Source organism: Pleuronectes platessa, chromosome 23 (assembly GCF_947347685.1).
Source record: "Pleuronectes platessa chromosome 23, fPlePla1.1, whole genome shotgun sequence".
NCBI classification, from domain to species: Eukaryota; Metazoa; Chordata; class Actinopteri; order Pleuronectiformes; family Pleuronectidae; genus Pleuronectes; species Pleuronectes platessa.
Window position 1 is genome coordinate 15,394,343 of NC_070648.1, and position 18,210 is coordinate 15,412,552.

Sequence of the window (18,210 nt, forward strand, 5' to 3'; positions counted from 1 at the left end):
AGCCACAGAAACTCTTTTGTGAGTGTAATCTGTGAAATAAGCAGCCTATGGGGAATGGACCGGCGTTCACTGTTGGTTGCATACTTTGAGAATAAATCCAAAGTTTGTGACTTTTATATAATAATATTTAAAGTATAGAGTGATTCAGTGTGAGATACCCATAAGGTGGGCTGTCACATCAAAATCAGAGCCGGACCTGTTTCTACATATTAAGCAACAACTTTGCTGCACGATGCAGTACTTATCTGATCAGATATTAACAGGAGGTGAAATACCATGAGATCATTTGGGACCCTCTGGCTGTATCTTTAGACATTCATATGCCATTTTTTGTTAGACTGTGAAAGGAAGGTCCTTGACTGGAATTACACTGTGGATTATGCTGTTATATCAGATGTATGACTATGCAGGATAAATGTAGTTATTGATTTATATAAGATAGTTTACACATATTTGTGGGGTTTATTTTGTAGGCCTCTGCAGCATATACATAAGCTGCCTGTTTATTGTCTGGTGCTTTTCCAAGCATGCAAAATCAACTTGACAGTGTAGGTAAATATAAAATGATTTGTTGAGGTGTTTTTGTTTATACAAATTAACCCTCCCAATCCCTCCTTATAGCTTCTAAATGTTCATCCTTCACACTATTGTTTTACTCTTCAGCTGCACAGAAAGTTCTCATCCCTCTCACCTCTTTTCCTTTGTATGCCTCTGCTGTCTTTTTGGTGCAGAGTGGCAGAAAACGCAGGCCCATAAACACAGAGAGCAGTTGCTGCTACAGGAGCTGGTGTCACTGGTCAACCAGAGAGACGAACTGGTTCACAATATGGACGCCAAAGAGAGAGGGTGAGATACAGTCCCTGTGCTGGTTGGAGTGTTTTTCAAAGTCGTCTTTTTCTTTTATTTGCTCTACAACTGAGGGTGTAGTAGTTTATTTACCTATAGTTCTGAAGGACACTGTTTTGTACAAGGTGTAACATCCTCTGTCCTTAACCCTCAACAAGAGTAAGGAAAAACTAAAACCTTATTAACAGGGGGAACAAACATAGAAACCTCAGAGAGAGCCACATGTGAGGGATTGTAGGATTGAACGAAGTACAGCGAACACATCAACAAAATTACAATATTTAAAACATTGATTAAAAAAAACAGTTTGCAACATAATTGAGAGGTGTATCAATGTTTAAAGTACTTATGTAAGAAAAGATAGAGATGAAGGGAGCAGCAGTGACAATTGAAGTGGAGGAGGTATTGACAGTACTGGTAAAGTAGGCAATAGGCATGATGTGTATCAAGCAGTCTTGTTCAGCTCTCACCACTATCTACGATTCCACCATCATGTAAAATAAACACATTTATATATAGACACAAATAATTCCAAAGGGGTCAGCTTTTTCCTGCCGCTGTTTAATCCCCACAGTGAGATATTGGGAAAGTCAGCATTAATGTTAAATATGTGACTGTCTATGTCCTAACTGTATTCAAATAGATACATTCACTGTTACAGAGACTGAGGGACTCTGCTTTCAGTGGTGAAGGCTTTGTTAGATAGATGTGTACCTGAGGTTTTTTTTTACTTCTTTAACGACCCCTCCCTTCCTGAGGATGCAAATTACATCATGGATATGTGAATTTGTATGCTGTGTGTGTCGACAGCTGGAAGTAGAAGTATATGTGCTCTGTGACACTTTTTTTAAAGATAGACAAACATCATATGCTTCTTGAAATCAAACCTGAGACTCGTCCTCTTGTCTTCAGAGCCCTGGAGGAGGACGAGCGTCTCGAACGAGGCCTGGAGCAGCGGAGGAGGAAATATGCTAAGCAGCAGAAAGAGAAGTGTGTGATGCAGTGATTGAAAAGAAGCCATGAAACGCTGGGTCATTTCTCTGAGAGACGATGGGCAAAGAATGGTCAAGAATGGGACAGATGTGTTTGGTCCTCTTCTGCCTGCAGTCAGATGGATTTGCGTGGTTTTAAGGCAGCAGGAAGAGCCAATTAGGCCAAGACCACCAACATAGCTGATCCAAGGATAGGCCTTCCTGCAAGAAGCGCACTGAAGCAATGGGAGGTGGGGTTGCCTTTCCAATGGAGGCTCAGGGGGTCCAAAACTAGAGTGAGGCTCCGAGAAATATCAGCTATGTTTAGGCTCTGAATCAACTCAAGTGTTCCTTTAGAGCATGTCAGCATGTCGATGAAGATCAAGGTGGTTGATCTGCGGGTAGTGTCACTTACCCACTCTACAAAAGAGGCCTCAGTGCCTCAGAGAGCTGCCTATGCCTTTTGACTGTTTGCTTTGCTGTTCCTGTGTTGTGTATGTAGTGCCTGTTACTGATTGTCAATGTGAAGTTTGTTTGATTGAAAGTTGCGTAAAGATACAAGCTGCCAAAAACAGGAGGGATGACGTCGTGGTTTCTTAATGCCTCACACCAATATTCACATGTTTGGATTGGACCTGGTAACATGGAGTTCATTGTTTTCTGATGACTGTTGCTCATAGCAGGATGACAAAGGACCCAACAAGTAAAGACATATGCTCAGCCAACTGTCTTCCTCTGATATGAATATAATGTGTAAATGTTTTTGCAGCTGCTGTTCCTATCAGCAGGACAATAATCTACCAGTGCTTCCAGCGCTACATGATCAAAAATGTTTTACTGTTGGGCTTAAACTGCTTTATTGGTGTTGGAGTTAAGGTAACGAAAAACTGTGGCTTGTTTACTTGGATAAGGTTATAGAATGGTTGTGGTCCTGGTTAAAACCAATTTTGTTGTAGGTGGTAAACCACAAATATTAGTGAAACATTTTGAACATAAAATGAATAAACACAATTGTCTTTCCACAGAAGTCGTGAAAGGCAAGCATACTTTTATTTTTGTCCAGGATCATTTAATTTTTTTTTTTATAATCTTTCTTTGTACCTCTCTCAACAAATTATTTGTAATTCTTGTGATTCATAGATTACCATCCCTGTCTATCTCATTACTGGTCCTCATGTGTGACTGCACAGTGGGTAGCTCTCACAAGGTTTGTCTTCAAGGACGTATGGCAGAATAAAAATAGAGAAAAACCAAAAATAATAGTGAACTAAGTGGATAAGTATTGTCGGGTTTAAAGCCCTGTCTCTTAGGTAAATACCCATGTTTGACCCACTTATCTACCACAACATGCTCTTAGTCAATCTTTATCTTATCCCACTTGACGTCTCCGACAGAAAGCTATCTTTGAAATACATTACTAGGCAAAATGTTTTAAGTAGAATTTGCTATAACATAATATAAACTGTTTTTAGTCTTTCAAAATCCCAAAGACAACATGAATAAGGAAGTAATGTTTCCAATTAATGTTTGTCTGTGTGGATTATTGAAACTTGGAGGAAGAATGGGGTATGGGCCAAAAACAAACACTGCCAGAGATGATAAGTTTAAAAAATATGACTGAATTACCTGTTTTCACTGATTGAAAAAACTTAAATAAATGATTCTGGCAAGAAATCTCTCTTTCCATGCCCCCGGCTTCTGTGCAGTTCTCTAAGATGTGCTATGTTCAAAATTACATTAAAAAGTGAGGTTTTAACTAACCAGATTTTGTGGAGATACTTTGTGTAGGAAAGAGACACGGTTGCAAGGGTTTGCTTGTTGTGGAAACTTTTGGGTTTCTATGTAACATTAGCTGGTCTCCGCCCTAACTTTGTAAAGTGCCTTGAGATAATGCATGTGTGGTAGGATTTCTTCTCCTGTTTGAGTAATGACAATATTGTGGAAGATGCATTTCACAAAGGTGAAGATGTGAATATTGGTGTCTGGTGAAAGCCAAAATAAACATCAGCTAAAAAAGGGAATTGGTGTTTCCAGCTCTTCGATGAATAAATAAAGTACACTTCCTTGTCTTTGCACTGAAAGGTTTTTACAAAAAGCTTTTAATGTGACAGACACTGACATTTTTGGACGTGAACATTTTTGTGTGTAAAAGTTTGCAGTTCTCCTGTTGTTATACTGCTGGTTGTCTTAGCTTTGACCACCTGTGTGAAGTAGTTACAGTTTGTCAAAAGGATTGCTGTTGCAGATTGTGGTTCAATGTTATATTTAGACTGTTTGTAAACCTTTAAAAATACAAAATTTTTTGAATGCCTTTACACATCTTGTGCATTTTTCTTTCTGTAAAATCTTTTATTATATTTCGATGAATACATTAATTCATGTAGGATTTAAAGGCTTATGTTAGTTTCTGAAAGCAACACATTGAAGTTATGGTGATCTACTTCCTGATTTTGCAGGAAGGCCAAAGGATGAGGGTTAATTTGTATAACTTGATTATGCATTTTGGTATCAATCAATAAATAACATTTTATTTGTATATCACAATTAACAATTTGTCTCATAGGGCTTAACAAGTTGTGAAATCCTATGTTCTTAATCCTCAACAAGAGTAAACATTTAGAAACCTCAGAGAGAGCCCAGGACGGACAGATGTGTAATAGATGCCATGTGTAACTCCGGGAAAATGCGACAAAATAACAGTATTTACAGCTTTGATTAGAAGAAACAATTAGTAACATAATGGAAGTGTGTCAATGGCTAAAGTATTTTCAGAAAATGTCCGATAAAGATTAAGGGAGCCATGACAATTGAGGAGTTATTGTCAGTAATGAGTAGGTGTATTGCAGTGGTGGGAGGTACTTTGTTACTGTATGTAACCCTCATGAAATTAAGGCTACAACCCTCAGGAGTAGTAAAAGTTATTGCCAAAAGGGGGCGCACTATGCATTCCGTTCAAGGGGCCTAAAGAGGTGTTTTCTAGACCTCCAACTTGAGAGTGTCAATTGAAGTTATTATACGATACTGGAAACTCCGATTGTTTTTTTTATACGTACTAGAAGAATCTGAACGGACTATATCCTGGGAACTGTACATATACACTGAAAGGGCTGAATTCTTTTAAAAGAATCATGCAATTTCCACAACACAACAATCTGCTCTTCTTTTTATTTTACACTTTTTTATATTGTGGTTGTTGCATGACTGATTGTGAAGCAGTAAACCGGTCATTTGTTCAACTTGTTCATTGTCTTAGGCCTACCTCTCCTTTAGTGCTTTTTCTAATACTAGCCCCAGACAAGTGCTGCATGTACTTAAGTAGAATTTTCACATATCTGTACTTTCCTTGATTACTGATTTGCCTGAGGATTTATTTATTTTACTCGATACATTTTAACACAAATTTCTGTACTTTCTACTTCTTATATTCTCAAAAGTGGCTCGTTACTTGAGTAGCAGAGGTTGGAGCACCTCTCTCTCGCTAACTCGCGTGCCCCCACCCTCGGGAGATGCGCTGGCCCGGCGGCGTGTGTAAAGTCGGGGGTGCGAGACCCTAGCGCCGGAGGTCGGACTGCCTTGGTCGTCCGTGGATGAGCAGGCTGTACCGGTGATCCCTCCGCAGGTTCACCTTCAGAAAACCTTGTTACGAGTTTTACTTCCTCTGTCTAGATAGTCAAGTTTGATCGTCCTCTCGGCGCCGATCCAATGACCTCACTCAACCACATTCCCCATCCATTTATTTCCTTTAGAATTATCCAGGTGCTCATGCAGGAGCTCAGTTCAGTTTTTTCAGTCTTTGTTATTCGGTCTGAAATTTGGCCTGCGATAAAACTAGATTTATTTTTTTTATCACCTGAAAGTGCTCTGTATAGCACTGTGAAGGTTGTAAACAAAAGAGGAACACATCCTATTTTGTGTGCCTAGAACTTGTTTCCTCTTGCTGAGTTATCATAAGGGAAATTGTGTATCACTCCTGCTGAATAGAAAGTGAAAGGTCCATGATTAGTGATTTAGTGTATATATTGTGGTCTATTAATGTTCTTAGGCAGACACAATAGGCCCTTGTTTATTCTGTTGTTTTGGTTCTTTGTTTTCCCTAAGAGTTCAGATACACTAGTCCATTGCTATTTGAACTTAAGCATCTGGGGTTCAAAATTTGTAAAATTATACATTATATGTATATTATTGATGTATTTTTTTCATTCAGTAGAAATAAATCCTGAAGAGAACGATTTTGTGTTGTTTTGTGTCTTTTAAGGCCTACTATAAAAAGCACTTTGGTGGTTATGGTCAAAAGTATAGTTTGGTACTTGTACTTTTGATACTTAAGTACATTTCAACACCTGATACTTTTAATACTTAACTACTGAGCTTCTTTAAGACTTTTACACAAGTTATTTTCTTACGGGTGACTTTTCTTTAGCCACTTTCAGGTAAGATATCTGTACTTTTACTCAAGTATGGCTTTCAAGTACTTTATACACCTCTGAATGTGTTCATGGAAACACAATTTGCACCATATGTCTCAGATCCAGTCCTTCTAGGGCTTAGCACCAACTCAGCACCAGCATGTTGTGTGTTTCCAGATCTCAAACAAAAGCAGCAGCTCTACAGCAGCAATGCCTGGAAGAATTATTAAAATAATTAGAAGGAGTCAACATGATAACTCTTGTATCCATTGTTCTGGCTGCTTTGCATTGTAAATCCTCTCTGGAAGGAGTTCTTTGTATTCACTCATCTCCCTCATGGTTATTTGATGTCATCAAACTCTGTATTATATCTGTCCTGGGTCTATGAATGTGTTTCAGGGTGGATTTTGGAAACTTGGTGATTTCAGTATATCTGCTTTCAAAGCAGGGACATTCAGGTCTCTACTGAGTGTCATAGTAGTGTTCACAAGGTGGACAGAGTGGCCATCCTGCATTGGACCTCTGCATGTTGCAGGGCCAATATTTGTTGCCTATGTGTACTGTGGGACTTTGACCTGGTTGGTATGAAAATAGTGTGCATTTGTAAATTGTGCATTTGACAAATTCCGGCTTGTGGGATCTATCGTCTCTTTGCAAGGTGTCTAAAAGAGTTGCCCCTTACATATGGAAAATGTTTTAGAGATAATCTCGATGCAACAGATGATGCCTGGTTACGTTGTCACCTTGGTTCTCTGAGTGAAGAGACTATCTCTCCCACTCTAAGGCCTCTAAGAGACATGTGTCAATCAAACTATCAATGGATTTCACGCCAACACAGGTGTTTTAAAGGTGAACTGTAGGGCGTGGCCGGGCAAGCTGGTGTATTGAAAAGTAATGTCTACGCACCTTGAGAGAGGGGGATCATTCCCCATACATATAGAATATGTAATAGAGTGGAGAGGTAGTCTCTTTACTAACCTAACACAACAGGTGATGACATGTTTAGTCGCATGTTTTCTTTAACCACTGGCTGTCAAGGTGGTGTCCTGTAAACGGTGTGGGCTTTGTAGATAATTGGCTAACTTTTTGAAGTAAATCTGGTCTTGTTAGGAGAGACGGCGTTCATCTCACTTGGGATGGAGCAGCTCTCTTATCTAGGAATATTACTCAGTCTATAGCATGACAACCCATAGTTGGGACCAGGAAGCAGTGCTAAACACTCTCTGCGCTCCGTCTGGATCAGTCACAAAACCCCATAGAGATTGTGTCTGTCCACCGTCCGATTCAATTATTGAAATTAAACAATAACATAGCGAGAACTCCACACAAAAATCGAATACAAATTAAAACAGCCTCTAAATCAACAGGGAACTAAGAATTTAAAATGCGGTCTTTTAAACATTAGATCACTGTCATCAAAGGCTATTTTAGTTAATGAAATAGTCTCCGATTACACCATAGATTTATTATCCCTCACTGAGACGTGGCTGCATCCTGATGAATATGTCTAAATGAATCTACTCCCCACATTCATATAAATTCACAGGTTCCCAGAGAATTTGGACGAGGAGTTGGAGTTGCTGCAATTTTTAACTCCAGTCTATCGATTAATCCTATACCTAAACTCAGCTATAACTCATTTGATGTCTTGTTCTTAGTCTTCCACGCCAATCCAGGAAACACCAACAGCCAATTTAGAGTTTAGAGCCAATCACAGCACAGAGACAGTCTTAGCAAAAGTCACTAATGACCTTCTAATAGCTTCAGATCAGGGACTTGTGTCTGTCCTCGTTCTGTTAGATCTCAGTCCAGCATTCAACACAATTGACCATCAAATTTTATTACAAAGACTTAAACAGTTAATTAACATTAATGGAACCGCCCTTAACTGGTTTAAATCGTATTTTTCTGATCGCTCCCAATTCATGCAAATTAATGATGAGTCATCTGTGCGCACCAAAGTTAACCATGGTGTTCCACAGGGCTCTGTGCTCGGCCCAATTTTATTCTCATTATATATGCTTCCACTAGGAAACATAATCAGGACACAGTCGGTAAATTTCCACTGCTATGCGGATGACACCCAGTTATATTTGTCATTAAAACCTGAACAAAGTAATCAATTAACTAAACTTCGAGCATGTCTCAAGGACATAAAAACCTGGATGACCCGCAATTTTCTCTTATTAAACTCAGACAAAACAGAGGTTATAATACTTGGCCCCAAACACCTTAGAGATACATTATCTCAAGATATAGCTGCGCTAAACGACATTGCCCTTACTTCCAATGAAACAGTCAGGAACTTGGGAGTGATCTTTGATCCTGATTTGTCCTTTAATTCCCACCTAAAACAAATTTCTAGGACAGCCTTTTCCCACTAGCGTAAAAAATTTGACATGTCCTTTCGCAAAAAGATGCAGAAAAACTAGTCCACGCCTTTGTTACATCGAGACTAGACTATTGTTATTCATTAGTATCAGGCTCCAGCAGTAAGACGTTAAAGACTCTGCAGCTTGTCCAAAATGCCGCAGCAAGTGTCCTGACGAGAACAAAGAAAAGAGAGCACGTTTCTCCTGTATTAGCATCGCTACACTGGCTTCCAGTTAAATCTAGAATAGAATTTAAAATTCTCCTCCTCTTTTCAAGGCCCTGAATAATATAGCGCCAGTTTACCTTAAAGAGCTGTTAGTACCTTATAAACCCACTAGAGCACTCCGCTCCCAGAATTCAGGCCTACTTGTCGTCCCTAAAGTCTCTAAAAGTAGAGTAGGAGCAAGAGCTTTTAGCCATCAAGCCCCTCGGCTGTGGAATAATCTACCACTTTCAGTTCGGGAGCTAGACACCATCTGCTCATTTAAGAGTAGGCTCAAAACATTCCTTTTTGATAAAGCTTATAGTTAGAGCTAATTAGTGCGGCAGAACGTAAATTTCCCTATGTTCTAAAATAGGAAGCATTTAGTTTAAAAAGGCATAGATGTATTGATGGCTGATCTACTGAGTGGGCCACATGGTTTTCATCGTACTACCATACAAACCAGTAGCCAGTCAGATTTACCTTGAGCCTCAGTGTACCCCCAAGTTCGACCTGTATCCTTGTATCATTGATTACAAGGCAAAAACCCCTGATGACGCTAAGACGCTCGGGAATTTATGACATGACACACGGAGCTTCTCTTTCCAGCTTCTCCTTCCTCGTCTTTATACCTAACACATCGAAGTAAGTCATATCTCATCAGTAAATGTTACTGACTTGACCCCTTCCCCGAGCCCTTTTGCTTTAGATCCGGGCCCACTGTGGCCGCACCATGGATTACGATTGTGGATCGCGCATCAGAGGTCGCAATGGTTGATCCAGTACGGCGGATTCTATATCGTGCGGGCTGATCGTAGTGGTAATGGCGGATCTTGTGTTGTGTCATATAATGGTGATGGACCAAGACCGAGGTCGGCGGCTGATGATGGATCCTAATAAGCAGCAGTGGACAATGACTGTCCTAGAGTCTCCAGGTTCATTCATTCAACATTAAGCTACTTTCCAGAGTCCTGCTGGCGTCCCTGTCAGGCAGTTCTAAGAGCCACGTTCATATTAATTAATCCCGGAGCAGCCAAGTAGGAAAAACATGTAAACGTCAGCCTCCGTCTTGTAATTCAGAGTCAGAGATATCAGGAATTTGATCGTGACACTTCCCACATGGTGAAACTACACACAGCACATTGTCGTTATATTGATTGTTAATACATAAACTGTTGGTAAACATTAATTACATCATCGCATCTGTAGATATCACTCCAATCATCATCGGCTGGGGGAGCAGTCGCTCCGTCGCCCTCCTCTCCGCGCCGCCGGAGGCTCAATGTGCGGCACTGGGAGGTCCTCATCCGGTGGCGCCTCACGGCGTCGCTGTTGCGGGGGCTTTCTTTCTCTTGGACCGCGGGGCGGTGTCCATCGCCGGTGCGGAAGGCGGGCCGTTGGAGGGGACCGGGTACGCGGTCAGCGGCGGCCACTCTGGACGCGTGTCGGGCCCTTCTCGCGGATCACCTCAGCTACGGCGACCGCTGGGGGAACCCTCTGTTCAAGCGGGGGGGCACCCTGCGGTGCGCCTCGGCTGGCGCCTAGCAGCTGACTGAGAACTGGTGCGGACCAGGGGAATCCGACTGTTTAATTAAAACAAGCATCGCGAAGGGCCACGGTGGGTGTTGACGAGATGTGATTTCTGCCCAACACTAAAAACAGGTCAAACTGAGGAGGGCTTGTTAAGTTATCTTGACTCACTCAGTGTAACTTGGCGTAAAAAGTATGAGCGTAGCGTCTGTACTTATTTAAATACTTTATTCTCATGTGCATCGGCTCTATTCATCCGTCTCATGCACAGGTAACAAGGGAATTGACAACATACGTCATACACAGAGAAGTCGTAACACATCTAATAAAAAGGGCAATACTGCTACCGTAAATCAATGAGAAGAGCGTTCTCTATAATGATACTTTAACAGGGCTGTTTTAGACAGGGTAAAAAGGTGCTGTTTTAAATTATCCTTGTGGTATTTTGACCAAAATATTTTACAGTCATTTCATTAAGATCCCAAGGAACCATTTCAACTTGCGGTAAAATTGGCATAATATGTCTCTGTTAAATAAAGTTTAGTTAAATCAAAGATTGTTTCATAAATCTGATTCAATTTGTGCTCATTAAAAGAAAAGAGTGATGAAGGGCTGACATTTTTTTAAATAGTGCTTTTTAAATAATGATTTAATTATTTTTCTGGCACAAAAGGGTGAATGAATAACAACAAAAAGAAAATAAACAAATATCGGTATCGGCTATCGGCCAGATTGTTATTTTAAATATCGGTATCGGTATGGGCCAAGAATTTCCATATCGGTGCATCCCTAATAAAAAGCATAATGGCGTCGTCTCCCTCCTCACACATGGACAGTGAAGCAGCTGAACTCGTTAATGTGAACCAGGCGGTAAATGTCGATTGGGAGCAACACAAGTGTGAACACAGGGTTTCAGACTAAAGACAAATTATCAGCGCCGCTGTTTCACGATCAGAACTGAAGCAGCGGTTGGTTTGTTTCATATCAGAGTCTGAGTGTCGTCATCCGCTCTTACTGGCCTGAGCTCACGTTACACTTTCACTCACACGCAACACAAGTTATTAGAACCTGAACAGAACTAAACTTTTCTTTGTGTTTTGTTTGATTCACTCCAGAGTTTAAAAGACACACACACACATACACTAACCTAATACAATAGAAATCCACTAAAGCACTGTGCTCCTAGATTTCAGGCTTACCTGTCATTCCTAAAGTTAGTGTAAATGTTTTTATAGCATTTTCTAGTCTTGATGACCACTGTGATGGAAATTCATCTTGAGATCTGAAATAATGAAATTCTCACACTGGAGTTGCTTTTGAGTCTTTATAATAATAAGCGATACCGGTTGGAAGAAAAACATCACCAAATAAGGGTTCCATCCTGTCAGGTAGACATTATCACAGCAGGGAGACACCTAGTCAGGGGATTTCCACAACCTTAAACACTGGTCAGTGGAATTTCCCTCCAAAACACTCAAAGCGCTTTACAGTACAGTTTGCCATTCACCCATTCACACGCTGCATCTATAAGCAGCACTTGTTTGTGCTTTGAGGGGCAATTCGGGATACAGCATCTTGCTCAAGGACACTTCAGCAAGCAGATGGGGAAGACTGGGCATAGAACTGTAGACCTTCTGGGTGAAGAACAACCGCTCAATCTCTCAGACACAGACTTCAACTATCAAGCTCTTCTCCTGTGGAATAATCTTCTAGTTTCTGTTCACCGCCAGAACACTAGGCGGAGTAACGTTTTTTTTTCAAAGACAAAACACAAAAAGAAGAGACCTCTTCTTCTTCGTCGACTGTTTATTTACATCGCCACTCCGGCTCCTCATAGCCTATTTCTGGCGGACAAATCGGCCAGTCAGTGACGGGTTATACAAGTGGTCATACTTTCGGATCTCTTCTGCCAAGTGCTCTTCTATTTGGTCCATATTCGTTCTTCTAAATCTTCCGTGATTTCCGGAAACTAGACTCCGGACGGGATGTAGTAAGCAGACCAATCACAAGCCTTGCGGGCTGCGTGAGGCTCGCGTCGCTTTGTCGTGTAGTTAAAGCCTGAAACATGCTTCTGCGTTTTCACGGGCCCGTAAGCGCAAGAGCCCTTCCGGGTCCCTTACGTGCTGACGGGCGTCGCCCCACTTTTCTAAAATTTACGGCAAAGCTCTGCAAGGTCACTCAGCCCGCAAGGCTGTGATTGGTCTGCTCTACATCCCTTCTGGAGCTGCATTTCCGATTTCATGCCCCATAATACAGGCAGAAACAACGGGAGATTTAGAAGAATGAATATGGACACAATAGAAGAGCACTTGGCAGAAGAGATCCGAAAGTATGACCACTTGTATAACCCGTCACTGACTGGCCGATTTGTCCACCAGAAATAGGCTATGAGGAGCCGGAGTGGCGATGTAAATAAACAGTCGACCAAGAAGAAGACGTCTCTTCTTTGTGTGTTTTGTCTTTGAAAAAAAACGTTACTCCGCCTAGGGTTCTGGCGGTGAATTGCGTTGCAACACGCGCAGCACGTTAGAGAAGTATAAACCAAAACGAGTCCGTCGATGCAGCTGCGTGGCCTTCTGCGGTTGCAGTCGCAGGACTATAATTCAGCCTTTTCTAACTCAGTCGTATAGTTAGAAAAATTGGCCGAAGCACGCAAGCCCGCAGAGGGCACGAAAGGGGCGTGTTGCGTGTCTTGCGTGCATGCGTGCGTGCGTGCAACCCGACTATAATTCGGCTGTAGGTCTAGAATGCCGGGGGACACATGACATGGAGCTTCTCTCTCCTCTTCTCCCTCATTATCACATTAAAGACATTAATATCTCATCAATACATGTTACTGACTCGACTTCTTCCCTATGCTTCATTGTTTACAGATCTGGGACCGCAGGTGGGGCCATATCAGGAATCATGATAGAGGATCATGAATCAGAGATCCTTAAATGTGTGCAGGCTTAACAATATGCAGAGTCCGATACTTGTGAATTCTCAAGCCAGGGATGGAGGTTATACCAGGCCGCCTTGAAGCTCCTTCTCCTGTACCCCATCAAGGTTCTTGAAGACAAGTTCAAATTAGGCTGCATTGGTGGGTTTTCTACTTCTACGTGTACACACCATATGAGCTCTAATAACACTGTCCACATCACAAACCGGATTGTCCGGTGCTTGTATCCTCCTTCTTGAATGTCACCCTCAGCCTCACTCTCAGGATCTTCATCTGTCTCTCCTTCCTGCTCAGTGCCCTCACTTTGAAAAATAGTCCCGCCAACTAAAAAGTCTTCTGGCATGCTCGCCACTAGTCGTGACATCATCTCCAGTTTCTTTGTATTACTGTGAGATCTACACCTCAATAAATGCCTTGAGATCATTTATGTTGTGATTTGGAACTATACATAAAACGAATAATAATATGACCTCACAACTTCGAGTGAGACAGCGAGTGAAGAGAAATGAAAAAGTTGGCCCATGGAAAGATATTGCCCCAAACTTGATATTAATGATAGTTATATTAACTCCACTTCTTTTACTTACTGTAGTTTACGTGATGTAAGGGAAAATTCAACTGACCAGTTGTCTCACTACAGTGGCCTTGGCAAACAGGGAGTTTGCTACAGCGGACGGACACAGCAGACAGGCACTGAGGAGGATTTCATATCTTTTTCATATTACGTTTTATGAAGCACCTCTTTGTATTAATTCTGGCATGTCTTCTTTTTTTCATACTGTCTTGTGAAACGCCTCTCTGTATAAGTCCTGGCTTTTTCACCTTCGCAGCCAGTTGTTCCATCCTGAGCACCCGTGTAAACTCTGCAGAGCTTACTATTATAAAGACTCAATGGCAACTCCAGTCTGAGAATTTCATTATTTCAAATCTCAAGATGAATTTCCATCACAAATTGGCGTCACGAACAGGATCCCTTGAAAGATCGTCTGGACCCCAGAAGTCTTCGGTGGCTGGCCACCCGGGAGAGAAATTTTCTGCCTCTACCTCTAACATTTAAGAGACGAGAGGACCGAAGTGACTGGGGTTCTGGACCTTCTTCACAGGGATCCAAAGACCTCTCTTTGGTCATCTTAAATCTGGTGAGATGTTGAAATTCTGATTTTCACGACTGTTTAGATGATTTCTCAAATACGAAATCAAACATAAGAAATAATACATTTAAAGGGTTTTATTTGGAACAGGTGTGTTAGTCATTCTCTCTGGATTATTGTGGATTATTAATGTTAATCTGACCCATTTTGTGGCAATCATCCTAGTTGAAGGCATTTTTCCTGTTTTGCCGGAGAAAGAAACAAGGATTCGTGGAGACGTCCACGTCTTAAATTAGAGTGTTGTGAAAATAGTTGATGAGTCCTTTTTCACACAGCTAATTAATAAGGTTATGAATATTGTTGATAAGCCAATTTCATAGACCAGATAGGATGGGTAACAAGGGAAGTCAAGGACCCCAAAGCCCAGAGGGTCCTATTGTGGACTCTGTGGTTGCAAGGCACAGATGGGATAGTGTGACATTTCTTCCAGTATGGTCCAGAGACTTTGCTTTTCCTCATAACGGGTCATTCAGTGTCGACATTTCATTTTTTTTACTTTTAAGAGAGAAACTCCTCGAGAAAGAGGAAGAATCAAAAAAAAAAAAAAGGCAACAAAAAATAACATAAAAAAAGAGTGTAGGGACAGAAAACGATAATTTAAAGGTCGTTTTCTGTCTAAGGTTGACAAGAAGGAAAGTGATAATGTTGGAAAGAATGTTGAAAAGTAATCATATAGAGCTCTGTATTCTCCTTTTGAAAGGGTGTGGCAGTCCTCTTCTCAACGCCTGCCTTCTCCTCACCAACGACAAAACCCTCCTCCACATGATGCAGAGACCAGACTCCACCAATCAACGCTCAGGCCCATCTCAGACGCCACCCACCGCTCTCCCAGTCTATGGAGACGGGGCAGCGGGAGGACTGAATCATGACGCCCTCTCTTCCTCATCCTTAGGCCCCACTGACTTTGCAAAGATATGACCACACTGTGGGGGAGATCTCCGTCTGACTCCACCAGACTGGGATGATGCGGGTAATGCAACACACGTCAACGCTCTCAACACACTCCTCAACGCCCTGAGGACCGCCTTCCCCAATAAAAGTGACATGTCCAAAATAACGGGGTGCAAACAACAACTAGACGAAATCGTAGGAGATTTCCTCACAAGTCTGACTGTCCTGTTTGATCAACACAGCTTTATGATGTAGGCTGTGTCCACCCTGTCAAGGCCAAGCAGACAAGATAACACTGATGGCAGAGCCATCTTCACTGAACCAGGAAGAGAGGGGCGTGGACGTGGCCGTGGGAGAAGCTCTCTCGACAACCCAAAATTCCCAAAGATGAGTGTTTCATCTGCAGAGGAAAAGGACACTGGGCAACGAAATGCCCCAGCGGCGAGGGGACGGGGAGACAAGAACTTTCACTGCCAACTGAACTTTGCAGAAAGTGAGGAGGGGGCAGACGGGGAGGAGACGTCCAGCCTACCCACCGAGGATCAGAGAAAGGGAAGTGAAACACACACACACAGAAGCGCCAGCACACACACAAATACATGCCACTGCAAAGAAGTATCAGCTTGCATTACTAACCGCACACACACACACACACACCAGATTACACACAACTTTGTGGTTCTTATGTTAAGTACAATAGTAATGCCTTTAAGAAAATGCCTTAACTCCAAGTTAACGGTCACAAACTTAATGTAATGGTTGACTCTGGTGCAGGTTATTCTGTGGTTAGGATGTCAGATTTGCCCACATCTCCTGAGCTGAGTGGTGGCTTTATATTCTTTCAAATGCGCCGCTCAGTTAGACAAACATCCCATAAGGTTTGAACATGATTTTCTGTTGTCTCCCTGTTGCCCAATTAATCTATTAGGAAGAGATTTGATGATTATGTTAGGCCTCAATTTAGTATCCTCCTCTGATGGAGTGGCGGTTACACAATTATTTTTCACCCAACTTCACAATGTCACAGACCACACATGAGCAGCTGTTTGCATATCAGTTGCAACTTCCTATAAATGCCTCCACTGATCTGCTCTCCACGTCACACTCTCTCATCACCCTTTTCCTGATTTCATGCACACTGATTCCTTGAACTGCACTTCACATGTGACAGATATAGCAGATCACGTTTATGAATATCTGTTTTTACTTTTTTCTGATGATCTAATGTTGTGCAATAGTAGGAGTAGAATTGACGTTGGCTAATTATTAATAATCATGAAATATGATTATTAAAATAACAATTATTTCTTAAAAATAATCAAAAATGATAAAGCTATTAATTAAGAAATGTAACACATTTAATTAGAAATGATACGGTTATCCATTAATAATAGTTAAAATAATTAATGAAAACAATAAAATTATCAATTAAGAATAATACAAATCTGTAATCATTGCTTATTGTTGCGGGGCACCACCCTGGTTACAGGGACCAACGATACAATCTATAAATATCAGTCTCATAATGATAAATGTCAAATCAATAATCTCAATATTTAATATTAATAATTATTTAATTAACAGTGAAGGCTACTAAGTTCGAGCACAGGCAATCATAATCCAGCTGCAATCACATACATATGCACAAATAATCACAGACTACAGATACTTTAATTACAAAAGCATTTATTAAAAAGGGGAAATAAAGTTAATGTTATTCAATGATTCATCATTTTAACAAACTCCCATATTTCAAAGATAACAACAGCAGCAGCACTTATCACAATTCAGAAAATACATGTAAAACCGGCGGTCTACCTATGTATGTCTGTCTATGTGTATGTGTGTGTGTCTGTGTCAAAGTGTCTCTCTGTGTGTGTGTGTATGTCTATGTGTATGCATGTGAAATAAAGTTAGTGTTATTTAATGATTCATCATTTTAACAAACTCCCATATTTCAAAGATAACAACAGCAGCCGCTTATCACAATTTAGAAAAACACATGTATTCATCTATGTGTATCTGTGTGTGTATCTGTCTGTGTCTATCAATGTGTGTCTGTGTGGGTGTGTCTGTGTGTGTGTGTGTGTGTGGGTGTGTGAGAGAGCGAGAGAGAGAGAGAAAAAGAAGGGGGGCGTGGCGATGACGCAGTCACTTGGTGACGTCACATCTAAGATGGCGGCCGATCATGATTCGTGGAATCAAGGCCTAAAAACTCTCAAAATGGCGGATTGACTACAAAACAAGATGGCGGAGCCGTTATGAATTTAGAGCCAGAATGGGAGGAGAGGGAGAGAGGAGGTGTGGCAATAATAGATTCAAAATGGTGGTTAACTTGCGTTATCCAAAATGGAGTCTATGTTAATGACACCATGTGGCCGGAGCTCACACTGGTGGTCGTCACATGAATTACACAAAGGGATTTTCAGACAAAGAGAATTCTTTGTCTCTGCTTTGGCGTTCGGCCGCATGGCTTCCAGATGTGTCCGGCCTCTCTGAATATAGATTTAACTATGTTACATGAACTGTATTCTAAATACAGATCGGATATGTGTATAGGTCGGTTTAGAAGGAGAGAGAGAGAGAGAGAGAGCACTCAGAGAGCAAAGCTCTTAAAAGCACCGTCAGAGACAAGTTACATTTACTTTACCACTCAGCACCCAAGTGGCGTTGTGTGCTGAGGTTTGAACGGTAAAGTCTCTTTAAAGTTGTTCAAACGGTCACAATGAGCTGGAGACGCTGCTCACGGCGCTTAAAAACTGTGGCACAAGGCCGTAACCGGAAACCGGAAGTGGCGAATCGCCGCTAAACATTAGAGACTCGGCGGTCTCATACAAAACAAATACATTCAAGTATTAAAACAATACGCTACGTATTAGATTAACATCTGCCCAGACAA

At 41.4% G+C, this 18,210-nt stretch overlaps 1 protein-coding gene across 5 annotated transcripts in view; it reads left to right on the forward strand.

Moving 5' to 3' along the window:
* Positions 1–4,132, forward strand: part of ehbp1l1a (EH domain binding protein 1-like 1a) — a 39,052-nt gene extending 34,920 nt beyond the window's left edge. For all 5 annotated transcript variants that reach the window (XM_053415591.1, XM_053415590.1, XM_053415594.1 and 2 more), the window contains 2 exons: positions 732–846; positions 1,759–4,132. In XM_053415591.1, coding sequence (XP_053271566.1) covers positions 732–846; positions 1,759–1,852 — 209 coding nt within the window. In that variant the 3' untranslated portion in view covers positions 1,853–4,132. The remainder of the gene's footprint in view (positions 1–731; positions 847–1,758) is intronic.
* The last annotated feature ends 14,078 nt before the right edge of the window (positions 4,133–18,210 follow it).